This window comes from Macadamia integrifolia, chromosome 12 (genome assembly GCF_013358625.1).
Source record: "Macadamia integrifolia cultivar HAES 741 chromosome 12, SCU_Mint_v3, whole genome shotgun sequence".
NCBI lineage: Eukaryota > Viridiplantae > Streptophyta > Magnoliopsida > Proteales > Proteaceae > Macadamia > Macadamia integrifolia.
The window spans coordinates 7,614,004-7,634,692 of NC_056568.1; the positions used below are offsets into that span (position 1 = coordinate 7,614,004).

Consider the following 20,689-nt stretch of genomic DNA (forward strand, 5'->3'; position numbering starts at 1 on the left):
AAAAAAAAAAAAAAAAAGGATAATAAGTGGCACGATGTACTTATCCCTAGTGAGATTATTGTTAAGGCAACCATGAGAAAAATGAAAGGAAGACAAGTATAGTGTATTACCATTGGCCACTTGGTAGTGGATCGATTGAGTCTCTTCTTCCCAAGCTTTCCAAGAACTCATCTGTTCAATCAAGAATGGATTAACCCCAAGAAAGGGAAAAATTCATTTGCTTACTTATCAGCATAAGTTTCCTAAAGATTATTTATTTTGTAACAATTCCTCACCACAAGTATATACTATACTGACGAGTATAAGTTTCCTAACCCCAAGATTATTTATTTGTTTATTTATTTTGTAACAATTCTTAACCCCAAGAAAGGGGAAAATTCATTTAGTTACTCATTATTTATTGCTCATCAGGGCAGTTGTGTGAGCAACGAACTTGGATGTCTTAAGTTTGACTCTCACTTGGCACACCTTGGGCCACTCATACGGGGGTTTAGTGTTTTTCGCTGCTTTCAGTGAAAGTTGAATGGTTCTCATTCAACTTAGGTATAACCCGATCCATGCGATTGTGGGGTCAGTATGGGTTGTGGGACTAGTTATACAGAAGGTTTGGATATTAAGGAGAGGGACACTAAATTGGAATAATGTGAAATAATCTAAACACCTTAATCCCCAATAAAATGAAGTTGATGGGAGGAATCTCCCGTGCATGAATCACTTTCTCAACTTTTAAAGCAAGAAAGATCATTGTTAGTGCATGAACCTCACACAACTTTTACTTTTCTAAGCAAAAGTTTTTTTTTTCTTCACTAATGGCATGGGAAGAATCACTTGCCTACCCGTGATAAAAGATGAGATTTTTATTGATGAATTCGAAAATACTCTTTCTCTTGACCATCTAATAGTACGTGGCCATAAGCAAGTGATTTACCATTAAAAGTTTACTTCTTTGCTAGAAACGCTCGAGTTGAGTTAGAGACATGCTTTGCTTACAATAATCCATTACCATACTCTTTGTAGATTCGTACCTTTGCCCTTCCTAGTGCCATGATGAGGAGACTGAAAACAAGTTGGGTCGATGCTAACAAAAATATAAAGATGTGTAGTTGGTGTATTCCTTCTTTGGACATCAGAGGAACCATTCCCTGCACATCATATATTATACTCCATTAATTATTTGTATAGTTCTCTCTCTATATATATATATATATATATATATATATATATATATTTAGTGTAAACATACCTCATGGTGTTTATCAAAGTTGGAAGAGGCACCAGTTCTCTGAGGCTCCTCAAATTTCTCTCCTGTGTTAGTTGCACCTTTTTGACAAGGAAGCATGAAATTTGCATATTTTTTGGGTATATAGATATTGGAGATGGGTCCTTGTAGTGCTGCTAATACAAGTGAAATGAAACCTGACAACATCAGCTCTGCAACAACCATATATATGCAGACTAGTTTAATCAACAAATCATTAGTAATTAAAACAATAATTAAGAGATTTAATTTTCTTCGAAATTAATCAATCAGACCTGATTTAAGCTTCTCCACAGCCTCTTCCAGTGCTTTCTTCTTATGCTCCCTTAGCCACTGTGATTCATCATCCCAAATTTTACATCAAAAGATGCATAAGAATGGTTATCATTTGCTTCATTAATTAAGCAATTTAGTTTGTCTCCTCAGCTCTCAAATCTCAATCATCGTCACATATATAAAAAGAAGATATTTTATTTTTAGATGAATAAATAATATATTCAACAAAGCCTAGAAATTCTCTCTCCCCCCCTTTCCCTCAAAAGAATAAGAAGAAAAAGCAAGGGAAAAAAATGAAAAAATATAAAGAAAACTTCACAACAAAAACAATGGCTTCTCCCTACAACTGAATCAAGCTATAAGGAAAATCCGAGAGGATACAAAAGGAAGAGGACTAGGGCCAACTCCAAGAAGGTCACAAATAGTGGCCTCTTCCTTGATCAATGGAAAAGGTAATGAGGTACTTAAGAAGAAGACACTTACGTTGGTAATCTGGTGTAGGGAGTGTTCAAGGACTATGGAGAGGAGTATGAGGATGAAGCAAATGGAAGCCACCGCCCAAGTAGGTGTCTCCTGCAGATTGTCCATACCAGAGGATCTTTCTTCTCCCATCATAACTCTCTCTTTCTCTGGTGAGAAGTCTAGTGAAGAATAGAAGTGTCTATAAGGGGTTGCATGGAAGTTTAGGGTTGGGACTTGGGAGTGGGGTCCTTTGCTGCTTTCCTAAGTCACTAACAATCACAATTCAGTACACAGTAGAAAGTAAGATGATAGAGACAGTCACTTGGATACTTGGAATCTTGGATCACTTTTGTTTGTTGTTTGCATTGCTTTCTTTTCTTTATTGATGGTATTGTCACTTTCTTTTCTTTTCTACTTTAAGTTAAAATTTTTTTTTCTCGGTTGTTCCAGTTTTGATTTTCAAAGGTCCTTGATTCTTGGCGTTCTAATTTTTATTATTTTTTTATTTCTTTTTCGTGGGCCTACTGTCTCTTGGTGGTATCATTGCCTTGCAATTTCTTTTCATCTTCGTATAACATTCTTTTAAAGTTTTCTTTTTTCACATAGAAACCCAAAATTTCACTTGGTCATGGTATTTGTTGTATATATCCAAAACTTGTACATTTACCCATTGAATGTGATTGATCAAAGATGATGACATGGTATCCGAAGTTTTTAAAATAAGCTAGTATATCAATCATGGATGCCTTAGTGGTTCCTATAAATGGGGATGCAAAATTTATCTCAATGATTGCAAAAAATCCTATTGGATTGCATAGCATCTTTTCATGAAAGAACAATTTCAGTTCAAATCCGTAGTAACACTACAGGAACTATTAGTTCCACATTGGTCCAATTAAATGTGTTTTTTTTTTTTTTGCTAACGACGGGTATCTGGGCCTTCGGCCTTATTAGTCCCACGGGTCTATACTGATCCTACAATCATATGGACTGAATCACACCAGGATTGAATAAGAATCATTTAACTTTTACTGAAAGCAATGAAGAACACTAAATACCCTATATAAGTAGCCCAAGGTATACTAACTAAACATGGTTATAAGGGTTGGATACATAGATATTCTTTAGCCATTCGGCTTTGTGCACTGCCATTGTACTTGTCAATCTAAAGTGATTATTACACACCCCAAAACAACCCCACCCCCCCAAAAAAAAAAAAAAAAAAAAAAAAAAAATCTAAAGTGATTCATCTCTTTTCACGTTTGTATCCTTCGTCATTTAGCTCATCGTATTTGCATCATATATTGCTCCCCTTTATCCAAGCTCCCAGTGGGGAAAAGGCTGCGGCCGCTGGGGCCATCTCTCCTTTTCAATAAATCTTATAAATATCTCATAGCATATGTGGTTGAAGGGATGTGCAATGGCATGTGGTGGTTTCATGATCCCCTAAAAGTCTAAATTATCATTTTTTGTAATTACCACCAGCATCCTTTATGGCATGGGTTTTTTTGTTGAATATGTAAGTTATCAATACTTTATAATTTTTGAAGTTTAATGTGGATGGATGTTGTTTAAGAAATTACGTCCAGCAAGAGTGGGTGAAGCTTTTTGCTCAGTTATTGTTTACCCATTGGTTTGCTTTTACCATTTTCTTGATGTCATTTCCAATTTTATGCAGAATTTTCAGTGGTTATTATTAGGGTTCGGATTGCTAGAGAGAAAGGATTTTATCATTTGTGGCGAGAATGTGATTCAAAGGCAACGGTGGAATGTATCTCCCATCTTAATATTCCTTAGAAACCTATTCAGAACTAATCTCATTTGAAGGGTTTTTTAAAGTTCTATAACTTGGTTGATAACTCATTGCTTTAGATGAAATCAATTTTTTGACGACAAGACTATCAGGTTGCTAGTACGTAGTAGATTAACAGAAGATTGGGACATTGCGTCGAATTTTATTTTTTCAAATATTAATTGGGGGATACACGAGTGTCCCAGATATCGTTTCATATAAGTATCTTTATCTTTTTGGCTGATTCTTTTCTCTGATGACAATCCCAAAGGTGGAAGATTGAATCAATTTCTTTGTTTTGTATCTTCCGGCAATATTGGATGTTAATTTTTTTTTAATCAATAAAAAAATCTTCAAATATAAATAAATTAATCCCTCTTAAGACTATTATGAACACAAATCGTGCATAACCAAAATTTTCTACATTAAATCTTAGTATATGATTTACCATGCCATGTCTTCTTAGATGATAATCTCTTGGTAGACCCCTTGGCCAGCTTCCTTTATTTGCCACATGGCTATTTAATTTGTGTTGAAAATCTTCAAATAATTAAAAAGTTGAATTTTTTTTTGTAAAGATTGATTGGAAGTCAACAAGTTGATATTTAGACAATAGTTACGTGGCTAATGAAAAATTAGCAGGAAAAGGGTCAATACAAAAAAGAGTATAAAATTTGAATTTGGCTTTGAACTATGACCAATCCATGTGATTCCCTTTCTATCCAATATTTAGTATTGTCAGATCAATAATCCATTTATAGGATGAATTCAAATTTCCTTGGGCCCTATCTATCCAAAAAAAATATATATATATAATCAGCTCATATGATCACAAAAGTTGAGAAAAACTAGGAATAATCTTAATAATCGAATTAAATAGGCTTAAACGGGCTAATCGAGCTATAAATTATCAATTATTGGTTAGTCACAATATTAGGTTAGTCTCTGGTGGACAATCATTAGGTTATTACCTTGCATCAGGACTATCCAATTGTTAATCATTTGGTGTTTGAACTCAACATGTTTAACAGTTGGTTAGGCCTGTCTCAGACTTAAACCAATTGATTTAGGTCAAGTCTATCAGTGCGGGCTAACCTTTAACACACCTACATGGAGCACGCATGCGTAAGCGTTGTAAAATGTGATTGATCAAAGATCATGACACAGTACCATTAATTTAATATACACAAAACAAACATTATGGTTAAAGCTTGGTAATCATGATTAGAGGCTGAATTAAGTATTGTTTGGTTAATCTGAAATAGTTTTTTTTTATTCTCTCTCTTCTTCAACTTCTGTCAAATCATGAATGGACACTGAACAGTACAAAAAGGTGATGAAGAGGTGGAAACACACCAGGGAAAGGATGTGAAAATGTTGAAAAAAAAACTTAAATTTCTTATCATATTTAACAATGAAACGTTTTACATGTAATATTCTTCTTTACTATTTATATCAAAGAGATTTGGATGTGAAGTAGAGTAAAATTTAATAATAGGGAATGATTTGGGTACAAAAAATTATATTTTACGTTTAAAAATTTCATTTTCCCACTCTTTAATTCCTCTCACAACCAAATGAAGCCTCATTTATCCAATAAATTTGGTTCCAATTTCTTGACCCTTGGGTCCCAAGGTTCAAAACTGAAGTTGTAGATACCTAGATGGAAGTGAAGTTATGTCCATTGCCACCTTTTGACTCTGTAAAAAAATAAAATCTTTGTGGTATAATATCTTTGTTAATTGATAGAAAAAGTAAAGTAAGATGTTTTTTTTTTTTTTTTTTTTTGGTATGGGAGGGGGTGGGGGTAGGGATTGTGGTGCAGAGGTGACTTGATTGATATAGAAAAAGTAAAGAAGTGTTTTTTTATTTGGAGAAGGAATGCTACTTGTTTGTATGGCCCTGCAATGCTAATGAAAGCATGCATCAAGACATCCATCATGGGGGTGGGATGATCATTTTCCTACCTTATGTCTAGGTGTAGGAGTGCATGATTGGGCACCGTTAATTTTTTTTTCAAGGTGTATATGAGAGAGAGAGAGAGAGAGAGAGAGAGAGAGAGAGATTTTTTTCATCTTCTTTTGTGAAAGAAGGTGTATACGTGAGAGTGAGAGTGAGAGAGTGAGAGAGAGAGAGAGAGAGAGAGAGAGAGATATGTTGGACCTTGGGGGTCGTCGGGATATGCCACAGATACAACCACTTAGAAGAGGGAGAAGGCAGGAAACCGTTAATAGCAATGCTATAAGCAGATGCAACCGAGAATTTCTCATTCAAGGGCACAACCCACACAAATTTATCAGGAGTGGGAAAAATAGGAATAGGGATGGAAAGGATTCTGTAAGCAATTTCTAGTGACCACCATCTAAATAAAAGATCTCGATTCCATGAGCGATCCGAAGGATAAATAAAATCAGCCACCACAGTTGGGGCATCTCTTGGGAGCGGAAATGGAGCAGAGGAGGGAGGGAGGTTTGGTATCTAATAGTCTGACCATGGATTTATGGTCGTTCCATCTCCCAACTGGAGAAAAAGGCCAGATTTAAGAAGTTCCCTAGGGGCACAGATTAATTTCCATCCCTAGGAAGCAGTGGCAGCAGGGCATTTGGCATATAGGAAGCTAGAATATTTTTGGAGAATATCGCATAAATGGGAAGCCTCCACCATTGATGCCTTACTAAACAAAATGAGATCATCGGCAAAGGCAAGATGCGAAATTCTTTGACCTCCCCTTCTGATTTGTATTCCATTAATGCTGTTCGACTCCATAGCAATAGCCAAATGAGATGATAACAATTCAGCATATAGAACAAATAGATAAGGCGATAATGGATTCCCTTGCCTCAATCTACGAGAAGGTTTGAAGGGAGGGAGAGGGTCACCGTTGAGTAAGATGCTAAATGAGGTGGTTTCAACGCAAAACATAATTCGCTCCACCCAGATTTTATCAAATCCATAGCTCAGCAGTGTCTTCCTTAAGAAGGTCCACTCCACCCTGTCATATGCCTTACTCATGTCCACTCAAACCTTTCTCTACGCATGTTTTTGAATCTTTGCAAAATCTCATTTGCAATGAGTATATTATCGTGTATGTTCCTTCCCTTAATGAAACCATTCTAACAGATTGAAATGATGCGGTTGAGGATGGGACGAAGTCTGTTAAAAATTACCCGACTAATGACCTTATATATGAACTCTCCCTTTAACTATTGGATCTAATAACTAAACTAGGTCTTAACAAGTGGGATTGAGTTTCTTGTTCTAGCTGCGTAACGTAGGTCAACACCTCCCTAGGTTTATCTATCTTCCCACAATAGGGATAGATATATCATTTTAGAGGAGAGGAGAGAGATAGGCACAAGGTGGCACTACAACATTCTTTCTTCCACATCTTTTTAGGGACACATCTAGGAGTGAAAATACTCAACGCGTGGGGGCAGTAAGGTCATTTCATACCCCATTGTGTCTGAGCGTAGGAAACACTAGAAGAAAAACACTCTTTTAACTTTCTTTTTTTTAATCAGTTGTAAATAATGTTTGATTTTCATTTTTTTGCCATTATTGCTTCTTCTCAACTCTAATTCTGAGGTTTCAACCTATTGGATCCAACTAGAATCAGAATGGGTGGGACCGTGGGAACCGATCTTGTCTCTATGATTGTTGTCTATCATGAAGGACTTTATGCCTCTTTACACGTTATTTGGGCCCATGACTTATGCAAATATTTTAAAGAAAAGAGAATTATCTTATCAAGAATTTGGGCTCGAAGTTGAAACTGTAAGCCGCATCTTATGTTGGGCCAGTGTTGGGCGGGAAACATCAGGTTCATCATCTTCTGCTGGGGCTAGGCTTGGCCCTAAAACATTAGTCTTGTCTTCAGCTGGGGCTAGACTTGGGCCTGTTACCGTAGGGCTCATCTTCATCTCGGTTGCCTTGATTAATAGCCTTAGTTTATCATTGACATAATCACATGGCCTTATTTCTTATACAGCAAGAGCAGAGCCCTGGATCTCGACTGCTTGTGAAAGTGGTCATTATTAGAAGCCATCTCCTCTATTAGAGACTTACTCCTTGATGCTTTCTTCAGGCTGTGTTTGGTAGTCAAGATAAGAGAAGAAAAGAAAAGAAAAGAAAAAAGTTGTGATGGATCGTAGGAAAATCAAATACCATCCCAATAATTGCAAAGCCTCTTGGATTGTGACATCTCCATTATCATATCTTGATTAATAATTTAAGGAGAAATGTTTTTGAGCCTCTCTTTATCTCTCTTCTTTGCATTCTCCCTCCTCCAATCTTTATTGAAGAAATTGGACTGCCGCCAACTTGAAGATAATCATTCACTTTAATTTAATTAGGAAAAGAACCTTGTCTGCTTGCTGGTCTTTATGTCAAAACACAGTAGGTGTGAGAAGATTATACTGACATTCCACCTAGATTCCTCCATGCATCCGCCTCATATTGATCTACATACTGATGCAATGGCTATGCAAGCGGCGAGGGTTCTTTTACCCTAATTTAATATAGGGTAATTTACAACGTCACCCCCTGGAGAATGCCATAATTATAAGAACACCTCCTCTCTTTCACCAAATTATACTCAGACCCTTTACCGTCAGGCATTGTTAAGGCAAGAGCTAAAATGATCGTTATACCCTTTTACTAAAATGAAGAGGGTGAGATTAAATTAAGGGGTTGCCAGGTGTTACAGCCTTTTTAGGAAAAAAAAATATCTTCCTCTCTCGTCTTTCCAGACAAAACCTGAAAGAAAGCTCAAGAAACAACAATTGAAGCGGTCTAGGGTTCCAAATTTCTTTCAATTGTTCTTCCATTTCTTTCTTTTGTTCGCTTCGCCTTCCGCACTCTGTAAACGTTATTACTACGAGCTCCTGCTACAATTTCAATTTCTGGAAAAAGCAGGGGGAACGATAAAGTTTTGGGCTAAACTGGACCGACTGATACTTCTCATCCAAGAGTAGGATTAGGTACGTGGAATGTTCGTAAATAATTTGCTTCTGCTGGTCCTAATTATCTTGAATTTGTGCTTGCTTTTGATTATTGTGTATTATTGATTTACTGTTTGATCATATTTGAGTCCTCAACATTTGAAATCAAGAATTTAGATGGCTAATTTGTTGCTTTCTGAGTTAATTAAATTCCAACCTTTTACCTATTTTTGGAAATGCTGATGAGAGTTGTTAGGTAGCCTAGCTCGAAATCATTTCACTAGTAAATTTATAAGATATAAAATTTGTAACTCAGCTGAAATGGCTCCGAGTTGAATCCTGCCCACACTTGTGGGATTGGGAGACATGTTTTAACTTTTGGGGGAACAGGACTCGTTTAGGTCCACCCAAATACCTTGTTCGGTTATTGTCCAAATTTGAACAGTGAACATTCCAAGATATATACCCATAGCCTTCTACTTCTTCCTCTCAGATCCATGAGCTACCGGAGATTGTCTCATTTAAGCTCCCTTCTGGCTTCTCTGGTTTGGCATCATTCTACTTCTCGAAAGGTAAGGTGAATTACAGCCTTTCTCTTTGTTTCTTGTTTATATATCGATGTCTTTCCGTGATGATGGCGGAGGGAAGGAGGGAACAAAAGTTGAACACATTTTGTCTTTGTTTCGATGACAGGTGTGTGTCATTGAACACGAAGGGCGGGCGCGCAAGCGAGTGAGGAAGAGAAGAAGATAAATTTAATATATGGATATCAAACATTAAGGTTAAAGATACGAAATCATGGTTAGAGGATTAAGCATGATTTGGTTAATCAAATACTATTATTGGGCCCTTTTTCTGTTTCCCCTCTTCGTTACCATTTATCAAATCATGGTGGACAGTGACGTAAGACTAGGGATGCAAGGCCACACAGTAAGGGGTCCAGACACCAGATCCAGTTAATCATGGGCCTGGGCTAAGAGAGGCACCTGTGGCGAATGAGCCAGCTCACGTTGCTTAAAAGCTAAAGCCGTCAAATGGAAAAGAACCTTTTTACATGTACCCTATTTCTGATTCCTCTTTGACGTGTATCACATTTCCGTAGATAATGGATGTTCTTTTTTAGATGAACATACACTTTGATTGGGTCCCACCCAAGGTTCTAAGTATTGGTATCAGATTGGTTGGATCGGATGATATCGATCTGATTGATCTTGGAATCAGTAGCACATTAAGGGTAAAATTATAAAAAAAAAAAATTTAATGAAAAGAAAGGATAAAATTAGTGATGTAAATCAATAGTCAAAAAATTGAATTTGGTTGCATATGTATCCGTTTAGGGGTATTAGTATTCGGTCAAAGGGTAGCTGAATTCAAATTTGAATTATTCGGTCCAACTAGACGATCAATTAATGATTTTGAGGGTTCTTGAAATTTATACAAGTTCTAAAGAATGAGGAAAAGAAGTAAGACATATTAAAAAGGCGGATTGAAAGCAAATCATATTCATTAGGGGGAAGGGGGAGGAAGTTCAGATTACACATGTCAAAGATATAAATGGATAATTGAAAATCCGAATTCGATCCACATTCATATCTGTTTAGGGGTATCCGTATCCTATCGAGGAATATCTGGATCCTATGCATTTACATCTCTAGATACAACCAACCGATCCAAGTTGAAGAAATTTTTTTTTACTCTATAAAACTATAATCTATAAAATTAATCAAATAAAGGGTAAGAGAATGCTACCTCCTAGAGAATGCTACCTATTAATGCAAGTACACGCTAACGGGTGCGTCCAATAGAGGGATTCAAACAAGAGTGGGAGCGACTAATGAGAATGTATGCATCTTCAGCGCGGGATTGCACAATCTTTTTGCACCCGCTGTATCTAGTTATAAATACACTCTATGATGTAGCATTATTTATTCCTTAAATAGACTTCACCTTGTCTAAAGAACAAAATCTTAATAAATACCAAAAACGATTACAAGTAGAAGATACAGACTGATCCGATTCCGGATATTTAAAACCCTGGTCTTGCCAGGGTTCTAGTAAGTGATGAATCGGTAAACATCCAGAATCGCATAGACCTTAGGAAAATAAGTTGAATCGGCATCTTTGAATGCCTGAATCAGTCCGATTCGATTTATTCAACGGATTCGATTCCAGTTCCTTGAACCCTGGGTCCCACTGTTCTAACTTCAAGTTGTAAAACTTAGAAGCGTCCTGACTTGATTGGTAGAAATAACAAGAGGTGTTTGTGACTAAGTTGCGTCCATGACCATAGTTACAGTTAGTAATTAGGAAGTTGATCCTAGATTATCAATAAATCTAGAATTCTTTCTTGTTGGATCAATGTCTGAGCGGTTAATGAGGATGGACTATAAATTCGTTGGCAACATGTCTTCACTAGTTCAAATCCAACTTGGTCCAATAATTCACTGATCCATCGGAGGATGATATAATCAATTTGTCATTCAGAAATGTTTGATATAGAGGAATAAAAATATTGGTAGAAAAAACAAAGAATAATATAAGCAAAGAATGTGTTTGTGGGAGAGAGAGAGAGAGAGAGAGAGAGAGAGAGATGGTCAAGGCCTGGAGATATCGGTCCATCATGCGTATTTATCGTTGTTACTGGGGTCTCATTAAGCTAGCGGGTCCATGGCAATGGTTTAGGATGGTATCTCGTTAAGAAATATTTTTTAGGACTAGATGAGTATTTTGATAAATTATTAATATAGAGTTTCATTATAAATTTGTAACGAAGGGTTTTTCTCTGTAATCAATTTGAGAGATAAGTGAGGCATGAATTGACTATAACCTTATTTTCATTGATACTGAAGCTAGTCTCATCTCACCATAGATGTAAGAAATCTTCTCTTTCCGGATCACTTAAATATTCATGTTTGCATTATGTGATTGTTTGTTTACAATTACTATTTCTTTTCTACATCGTTTTAAGTTCTAGTTTTTTGTATATAATGATGGCCCTGGATTATTAGAAAACATTTTTAAGAAAAACAGGTATTACACTACATGACAGTAACTAAACATATAGTGGGGGCACACCTGGGCAATAGCTTAGCAGTTTGGCACTGTTCCCTTAAGAGCGTGCTCAGGAATTGATCAGTTGATCAACTCCCCTTGTAAGTGCACCGGTATTGTTATGCACCATTATTCCTCCCTCACCCCTCACCCCTCATGCATGCATATCTTTCTGCACGTTACATGTTTGATGTTTTTCCTCTTAAGGCATTGGCAGCTCCTTTCATGTTAAATTTCCAGTGAAATTTTACTCTGCATTTTCCCTCTTAGAAATGAACATTGGAAAATATTTCAATATGTATTGCATATGTAAAAATTTACATGAGAAACAAACGGAGCCATTATAGAGATAGATTAATTAGCCTGTAATGCCGGATGTGATTATAGGCCTTGCCCAGTTATAGAAGTAACCCTTTTTTGTTTGATCCCTTACCCTTTTATTGAATCCACAACACCCTTACTGGGTATACTCTGATGAATTTAGTATTCTATAGAAGACTTCCACTTGCATGATCTGATCTGTGAGCAACATTGTGTCCTTGTCTTAAAACAGTGTCCAGGAGGAACATTAGCCTCGCCCGGTTCCTCTTCAAATCCACTGATTTCATCCCCCTGGGATGAAATATTTTCTGCAAGTGTCATATCTGTAGGTGGATAAGAGATTTCCATAGGACTACTTCTGCTGCTGCTCCCAAGTTTAGAGTAGGAACGACTTAATTGACGTTGAAGTGATGATGATTGTATTCAATGCTTCCTCTTAGACTCGATTGAAAACCGACAGTGTATAGAATACAAGAATGAATAATGGAAAGAAATCAATCACATACCCGTTGAGCGTATTAAAGTCACTAAATCATCACCCTGTGATGAAATATTTTCTGCAAGTGTCATATCTGTAGGTGGAGAAGAGATTTCCATAGGATTACTTCTGCTGCTGCTCCCAAGTTTAGAGTAGGAACGACTTAATTGACGTTGAAGTGATGATGATTGTTGTTTCTTCTTCTTCACCCTTGCATGCCATTGCATTAACGATTCTATGATTTGCTCCCCTAAAGCTGCTTTCTTGCACAGGGAACACATCTGTGTCCAAACAACAATACATGGTCAACATACATTGAGATGTGTTATATGTCAAGTCAACAGAACTGCAACTATTGTAATGGCATTTCTTTGTTTAGATGACTGATTAAATCCCAGAGAGATGTGGATCTCCTGTGTGTTTGAACCTTGCATCTTTCTCCAGACCCCCCGCGGGGGGATGGAGAGGGATCAGCAAGACACAAAACAGGAGAGAAAAATGGGGGTTTCACTTTCTCTCTCATGTTTTGTGTCTGGCTGGTCCCTCTCCAGCCGAAGCCTCCTTATATAGTAGCCATTATTCTTTACTGATGGACTATAAAAGACAATCCTATAAATAACTCACGTGTGTTACAAGGGCATAGATTGGAAGTGTAAAGTAGCTGCAAATGATTTGCACAATCATCCTAAGAAACAAAAGAAGAGGATATTTTTTAGAGGAGACTGAGCAACTCAGGAAGAAGATGTGATAAAGATGTGTTACAAATTGAAATGAAAAGAAGGAAGATGGTCTTTAGTCTGATACCACCTTGCGACTGCAAACCTAACATTCTCATGGTAACAAGTTTTCAATCCAAATTGCCACTGGTAAAGATGAGAAATGACAAACAGAAGAAACAAGTTAATTTTTTTTTCCCTTAATTGTTATCTTATAAGAAAAACTAAGGGAATGAGGGAAAGGAACCGTTGCCCAGAGAATGAAAGGAAGCTCAAATGCATTCTATAAAGATAAGAAAAGGTTGAACAAATCAGTTTTAAGACCAAACATCAATAAACTCTTTTTATGGAATTACAAAGGGATTTACCATGAACACGACGATGTATAGAAGATTCAAAACAAATCTAAGGCTACTGAACCAGAAAAGATCGGAATCAGGTTGCAACAAAGGGGGTCTTCCTAACACAATGCTCTGTTCTTTGAGTTGCAGAGTCATTCTTGTTAGAGAGGTTGTAATGGGTTGTCAGCGTCTGGAGTCACGCAGCTATTTATGCTCCTGGTCACTCACTACACACTTAAAAAGAAAGATTGAATCAATAAAAGAAGAAAAGAAAAAAAATTCACCTTACCTTGGATTCACAAATATCCTCCTTAGATTTTTAAGTATTTTTTAAAAGTTCATTTCGAGATTCATCTTACGATCTTTCATAATTTCTCCTTTTTTAACTCCGCTCATAATTTCTCCTTTTTTAACTCCGCCTAATTGGTTATTGATGCAGTGACCGCCCTCCATGGTTGAAAGTGAGAAGGGTTTTAGTCCCACGGGTGGTTACCTATAGAGGAAAAGAACTGAATTCCTTCAAAAGGCCTATATCTACGGAGAAGAAAGTTATTTTACTAGTAATGATGAAATGTTATAAGCTTTCTTTCTTGTACTTCTTTGTGTTTACAAAGGATTACCTGTAACTTTAATAACCTTCCATGCTACCAATTTAAAAAAATAAAAAATAATAAAGGGATACAATTTTCAAATTATACCCCTATGTAAAACGTAAATCATGTGATACAAGATATCAACTATAAACAAACACCTTTCCTTTTACGTATTAGGGCACTCCTAAATGACTTCAAGTTTTCGCTTTTCTTTTTTGGTGAAGGGGTGGGGTGTTAGAACATTGTCATCTTTGATGAAAAATAAGAATATTGAAGTGGCGCTTCCATAATTGTTTCTACATTGTTCAGTCTAGTACATATAGAAGGGTGCAAACCTAGGAATCAGAAACAATTATTAATGGATATATGGTCTAGTTCTAGACATTGTTATTGTGTTCAAAATTCAAAAATACCTTCCTAAGCATGCAAATAATCAAATACAAATATAATAAAATATCAATTCCAAAGAATACAAATATTCAAATATCATTTCAAATAAACAAAACATTTCGTAGGAAAACTCATACGAAACTCTGAAACTATCTATACATTTCGTTATATGAATTCGGTGCTTCCAGAATTGTGAAGGTCCTCTCATGACTCACTTCAAAGCCGATAATTCTACGACCACCGCCCCAGAAGAAACATTGGCATCACCAGGTACACTTTTCACTTCACTGATTTCATCCCAAGGGGATGAAAAAGTTTCTGCAGGTGTGGTTGTATGTCGTGGGGTTGTTGGTGCTGAAGACGTTTCCATGGGACTAGTCATCCTGCTGCTCCCAAATTCAGAGTTAGGACGACTTATTAGAGGTCGATGTGATGATGATTCCTGTTTCTTCTTCTTTGCCCTTGCATGCCATCGCCTTACTGATTCTATGGTTTGCTCTTCTAATACTGCACTCTTGTATTGGGAACCCATCTGTTCCAAACAACAACCCACCCCTAGTCAACATATATTGAGAAGTGTAAAATGGCAACTCAACAGAACTGCAACTATTGTAGTGGCATCTCTTTGTTTGTCTGACTTTGTATAATCTCCACCGAGATGTGGATTATCTCCTGTGTGTTTGAACCTTGCATGCTTATATAGTAGGCATTATTATTCAATAGTGGCTCATGAAAGACTGAATGGCTCTATATGAGACTCACCTGTGTCACAAGGGCATAGATTGGAAGTGTAATGTAGCTGGAAATGATTTGCACAATCAACCTAAGAAAACAAAAAGAGGCTTGTTTTCAGAGGAGAATGAACAACTCAAGAAGAAGAGGTGAAAAAGAGGGATTAAATCGAAATGAAAAAGAAGAAAGATGGCCCTTACGCTAATACACCCCTTGTGACTGCCATCGGTACGCTTTCATGGTAACAAGAGTTCAACCCAAATTGCCACTGATAAAGATGAGAAATGAGAAGGCAAAAGACAGAACAATTTAACTCCTTTTTACTCTTAATTGTGTGGGTGCATCTGATAAAAAAGACATAAAGGAATAAGGGGAACATACCGTTGCCCAGAGAAAGAAAGCAAGCTCAAACGCATTCTAGAAAGATAAGAAAAGATAGAATAAATCAGTTTTACGAGCAAACATCAATAAAAGTGGGATTTTCTTCTTTTAGAATTACAGAGGGATTTACCATGAACATGGTGAAGTGTATAAGACTCAAAACAAATCTAGGATTACCGAACCAGAAAAGATTGTCATCAGGTTGCACCAGAGGGGCTCCTTTGACCACAGTGGTCTGGTCTTTGAGTTGCAGAGCCATTCTTGCTAAAATGACTTCAAGCTTGGTTCCAAGAACTAGTACTATCTACAGAAGTAGAATGGACTAATGAGAAAACTAGTAATTCTAAAACAAGAGAAAAACAATGGTAGTTGCTTTAATACTTACTATCAATGGAATATAGGCTACCCAAAGATATAAATGCAATCCTGATTCAGTGCAAATGATCTTTAGAATGTACTAAAACGATTATCGATTATCGAAAACGGGAAAAGAAAAACCAAAAAATTAAAGGAATTAATAGCATTCTTACCATTCACATCACCTAGCAGGAGCATAACAACAACCAACCACAGAGAGGGGCTGTTGAGACAAACAAATTAGATTAATAGGAAGATCTATAGTGGATGGAAACACTAAGGACTTTAAAAAGTTTGCTACTTTTAACATTTTTGCATTGGAAAAATTGGTTTCATGTCCAAACGGTTTCAAATTTTTTTCAGAATGGGGTTCTCAATGGTAGTTTTATGTTGACATTTTTACGAATACGTTAAGAGCAGAATATAATGTATTACCTGATTCCAATTACAACCTTGAAATCTTCCTCCAAGGATCGTTGTATATATTTTCGAAAATTGAAACTGGTGTTCGAGGGCATATGTGCCTACAGGAATTATGAAACTATGAACTCAGACAGAAATTAATGAAAGACCCACTTAGTTGCAGTTCTTTTTCAGTATCTTAGAAACAAAAGAGTGAAATGAATTACATTGATGAACCCATGACGCAGTGTGAGATAATCAACTTTTGCTACCGAGTTGAAGAATTGGCGGAAGAAACTTTTCTGAACCATACCCATTTCACATTCATGATCAGTATCGGATTGTTAGATATGAACTTCCAATGAGAGAAACAGCTACTTAGGAAGAAGGGAAGGGAAAGTGAACTTACAATCCATAGAAGTACTGTTAATCTTGTCCAAATACCCAAATGCCGTCGCCCAAATGTAGTTTCCCTTGTAAATCTAAACCGTGCAGGATCTAAAATGGAAATGCATTACATTTAATTTAAGAAAATGACCCATGGAGGTCCTTAGGATTCACAAACGGGAGCGGATCAAGCCCTTCGTACGATAATGATTCTCGCGTTTGATTTACACTTGAACTCCACTTTATCTTTCTCTTTTATTAATTGGTTTTTATTCTAAGTGGAGTCCAAGTGTAGATCAAACACCGATTCTCATACAAGGACTTGATCTGCACTCTTCACAAACCCCTATAGGGTTTTAGCACCTTCCCAAAATACCCTCTCAATACCCGTGTGCACATCTCAATCCCTGCGGTGAATTTAGTGTGTTTAATACATTTAATATTTGATTTGTGATTTTGATCAGTCCTGTCACAGCCCGCCTATACCCTTTCAGGCTCAGGACAAGTTTGGGCATGCTCGCCATGCATACAATAAGTTTATCATCAAATCATTTCTTTGACCTCTCATATATGTCCATGCATCCGCTTAATAATACGCGCAAACACTCTCTTAGTAGTAGTAATGGTTTTTCTTTCTTCCTTTGTAATGTGTGATTGTGTAGACTAGTGATGTATTTCGAATGCATTCTAGGTCAATATTACATCCCTATAAATCATACCAAATGTAGTCTTAATTTCAAAAAGTCCACTATACCATTCCAAACACATTCAAAGTATAATTGTATAGTTCATTCTCTTTGACCACGATTTAAAATTGAGATTTTTAATTAGGAGGTTGGATGTCAGGGATCCGCAAAATTCTAAAGAATGAGAAGATGAGATGTCAACTATATGCTAAATAAATAGTGGATCTCTTTACCAAAAAAAAAGCCATTCCTGGCTCGGCTCTGATAACGCAATTTCGGGAAGAGTCAAATCCCTTCAGACCTGGAGAACGTGTGACGCTGGGTCGAGGTTTGGTGAACCAACTGTTCGCTCCTCTAGTTGAAGTATCGTGCCCCTTTTTCGTTGCCTAGGTAAAAAAATAGTGGATCTAGATGTTTTAGATCATGGATAGGACACTTTGTCTTTGGCATTATTTCTTGGAATGCATTATATGTTGCGTATATCTATGCATTCTTGGAAGGCAATCTATGTTAATAATATATTCTAAAAAATCATACCAAGCACAACATCCTTAGTGTTCGATCCATAATCTTAAACATCAGGACCTACTATTTAACATATATTTTTCGTTTCGTCTTCTCAGCCTCAACATTTTATGGGGTCTTGGGCACCCCCACCCTCGAAGATCTCATATCTAAATCATAGTTAAAAGAATAAACTATACAACTATACTTTGAAAGCATTTCAAATTGTATAATGACTTCCTAAAATTAAAGCCGCATTTGATATGCATTCTTGGAATATATAACCAACATTAAGGTTACCCAACAAACCCAAAGGCAGAAAACTAAGAAAACATTGACCCAACAAACCCTGAGGCTGAAACCTAAGAAAACATATGACCTCAGTAGACCAACAAGAAATATTTAACTCACTAATTCACGACCTTTACAAAGTTGATAGACTATATTATTAATATTTGCTATAGACATCTCTATTATAGGTGTGGATGTGAATGGTCTTACCTCACCCAATTTGAAAAGATAGAAACAACCCAAGTCCTAGTTCCATATTATATATATATATATATATATATATAAAATGAACCATAAATCAACGAAAGGGAAATGGGAGGTAGATGCGTGTTGATGTATACCACTAGCAACTTGCAGTTATAATGAAAGAGAAATGCTAGATTTAATTAGTGTTTTCTCTCCAACATAAACCATGAAATAATGAAAGTGAAGGGAAGATATTTAGTAAAGTTGTATACCATTGGCCACTTGGTAGGATATTGATTGAGTCTCTTCTTCCCAAGCTTTCCAACGCCTCATCTGTTCAATCAAGAATAGATTATTTCCAAACTGTTAAGGCAAGATTCATGATTTACTTTAATCCTCATCTTAAGTTTCTTCAAGAAAAAAAATAAAAAATAAAAAAATTTAAGGAAAGTTCTTGGTGAGATCCAGTCACTTCTTCTTGGTTGGATCATGGGTTTTGATTTGTTAGGGTTCTTCGTCCAAGGCGGAAGTAATAATCTTACAAGGGATGTAAGTAGTCTGATGTTGGGACTCTCTACTTAACAGCTAACCATTAAGATGAGTTATCTTCAAATCCCTAGTAAATGGTATGAGAGTCAAATTGTGACAAGAGTAAGGGTGTGGCAACCGAGGAACCCCTGGAAGATGGGACATTCAGAAGTCACTGTAGTCTATACTCTAAACTGTGTAGAGACTCATACCTTTGCCCTTCCCAGGCCCATGGTAAGGAGACTGTATAGAAGTTGAGTTGATGCTAACACAAAAATGAAGATATGTAGTTGGTGTACCCCTTCTACGGATATCAGTGGAACCTTTCCCTGCATATCAAAGACAGAATTATTATTTTCTCGTTGATGCTCTCTTTCTCTCTCTCTCTCTCTCTCTAGACTTTAGATGGACATACAGCAGAGCATGTAACAGTGGTGGTGGCGGATTCAGAGACTAATAGTCTATGTGGGTGCCATAGACCATCTTCATAGCCAGCATTAAAGTGGAAGGGATTTGCAGGAAACTTCTTCAAGTGTTGGGTCACCATGAATTTCAGTCCTATGGTGAGTGAAGCTTTGCTGCATGGAGGCATAGTATCTGCAATTTTCATGGGTATGCAGATACTGGAGATGGGTCCTTGCAGTACTACTAGTACAAGTGAAATGAAACCTAACAGCATCAGCTCTGCAACCACAAGTCCCATAGGGAATAAGCTCTTGTAATAGAGAAAATCAAGAAATCATAAACTTTAAAAAAATTAATCAAACCTGATTTAAGCTTCTCCACTGCCTCTACCAATGTTTTCTTCCTATGCTTCTTTAGCCACTGCAATTCATCAGCCCAAACTCGACATCAAAAGGGTTGCAGAGGAGGAGTATAAGAACGATGATCATTTGAAGAAGATGTTAGAATCAAGTTTATCAATCAACACCCAACCACTAATCCATACTCATACAATGACCGGATGCTAGTCCATACATGATGAAAACATTATAGAAAATAACTTACATTGACAATGAAATGAAGGGTTCGTTCAAGGATGATGGAGATGAGTATGAGGCAGAAGCAAATGGTAGCCACCACCCATGTAGGTGTCTCTCGGAGATCGCGTATAGCAGTGGAAGTGGATGTGTCTGTGGATGAGGATGTGGGTGTGGAGGTTTCTCCCATTATTTCTTCTGCAATTCTTGTTATTCACTATAGGAATTAAGCAGGATCAGAGGCAATATATATTTTCTCCTAGTAGTAGTTGAAGAGAAGGTGAAGATCCAGTTCAGATGGAAAATTAGAAGAGGAATTGACCAATTCTTCAATAGTTGAGTATTCTTCAATGGTACCTTCTGGGAGCAAATTCCATTTGGTGAAGGTAGTAGTATACATAGACCATATATGGTTTGACCCGGTTCGCATTTGGACCGTCTTATCCTTAATTACATTACTTCACAGACCATCTCAACTTTACCGTACATCCAGGTACAGAACCCACTAGATTAGAATCTTTTTCTCTATGTAAGAACCACCAAGAAGTACTGAATTCTCTTTACGGATAGGCCATGAAAGGAGAAGAAAGGTTATGTTAGAGTAAACATCAAGAAATATGAAAATAAATCAAGACAA

General features: G+C 36.8%; 2 protein-coding genes across 4 annotated transcripts in view; both read right to left on the reverse strand.

The window, feature by feature from the left end:
- The window catches only part of LOC122058381 (MLO-like protein 3), a 7,110-nt gene extending 4,950 nt beyond the window's left edge, over positions 1 to 2,160 (reverse strand). For all 3 annotated transcript variants that reach the window (XM_042621050.1, XM_042621048.1, XM_042621049.1), the window contains exons 1-5: positions 2,018 to 2,160; positions 1,534 to 1,591; positions 1,244 to 1,431; positions 1,026 to 1,142; positions 111 to 171 (exon numbers count right to left, since the gene is read on the reverse strand). In XM_042621050.1, the coding sequence (XP_042476984.1) occupies positions 111 to 171; positions 1,026 to 1,142; positions 1,244 to 1,431; positions 1,534 to 1,591; positions 2,018 to 2,149 (556 nt within the window). In that variant the 5' untranslated portion in view covers positions 2,150 to 2,160. The remainder of the gene's footprint in view (positions 1 to 110; positions 172 to 1,025; positions 1,143 to 1,243; positions 1,432 to 1,533; positions 1,592 to 2,017) is intronic.
- A 12,570-nt stretch (positions 2,161 to 14,730) lies between these two features.
- LOC122058380 (MLO-like protein 3) lies at positions 14,731 to 20,360 on the reverse strand. Its single transcript, XM_042621047.1, has 15 exons — positions 20,081 to 20,360; positions 19,840 to 19,897; positions 19,488 to 19,756; positions 19,285 to 19,401; positions 18,817 to 18,877; positions 16,900 to 16,988; positions 16,718 to 16,792; positions 16,524 to 16,612; positions 16,262 to 16,311; positions 16,117 to 16,157; positions 15,862 to 16,035; positions 15,732 to 15,767; positions 15,551 to 15,618; positions 15,381 to 15,441; positions 14,731 to 15,150 (listed from the first exon to the last, which is right to left on the reverse strand). The coding sequence occupies exons 1-15, from the start codon at positions 20,240 to 20,242 to the stop codon at positions 14,830 to 14,832; spliced, it is 1,671 nt and encodes a 556-aa protein (XP_042476981.1). The 5' UTR covers positions 20,243 to 20,360; the 3' UTR covers positions 14,731 to 14,829.
- Positions 20,361 to 20,689: the final 329 nt, after the last annotated feature.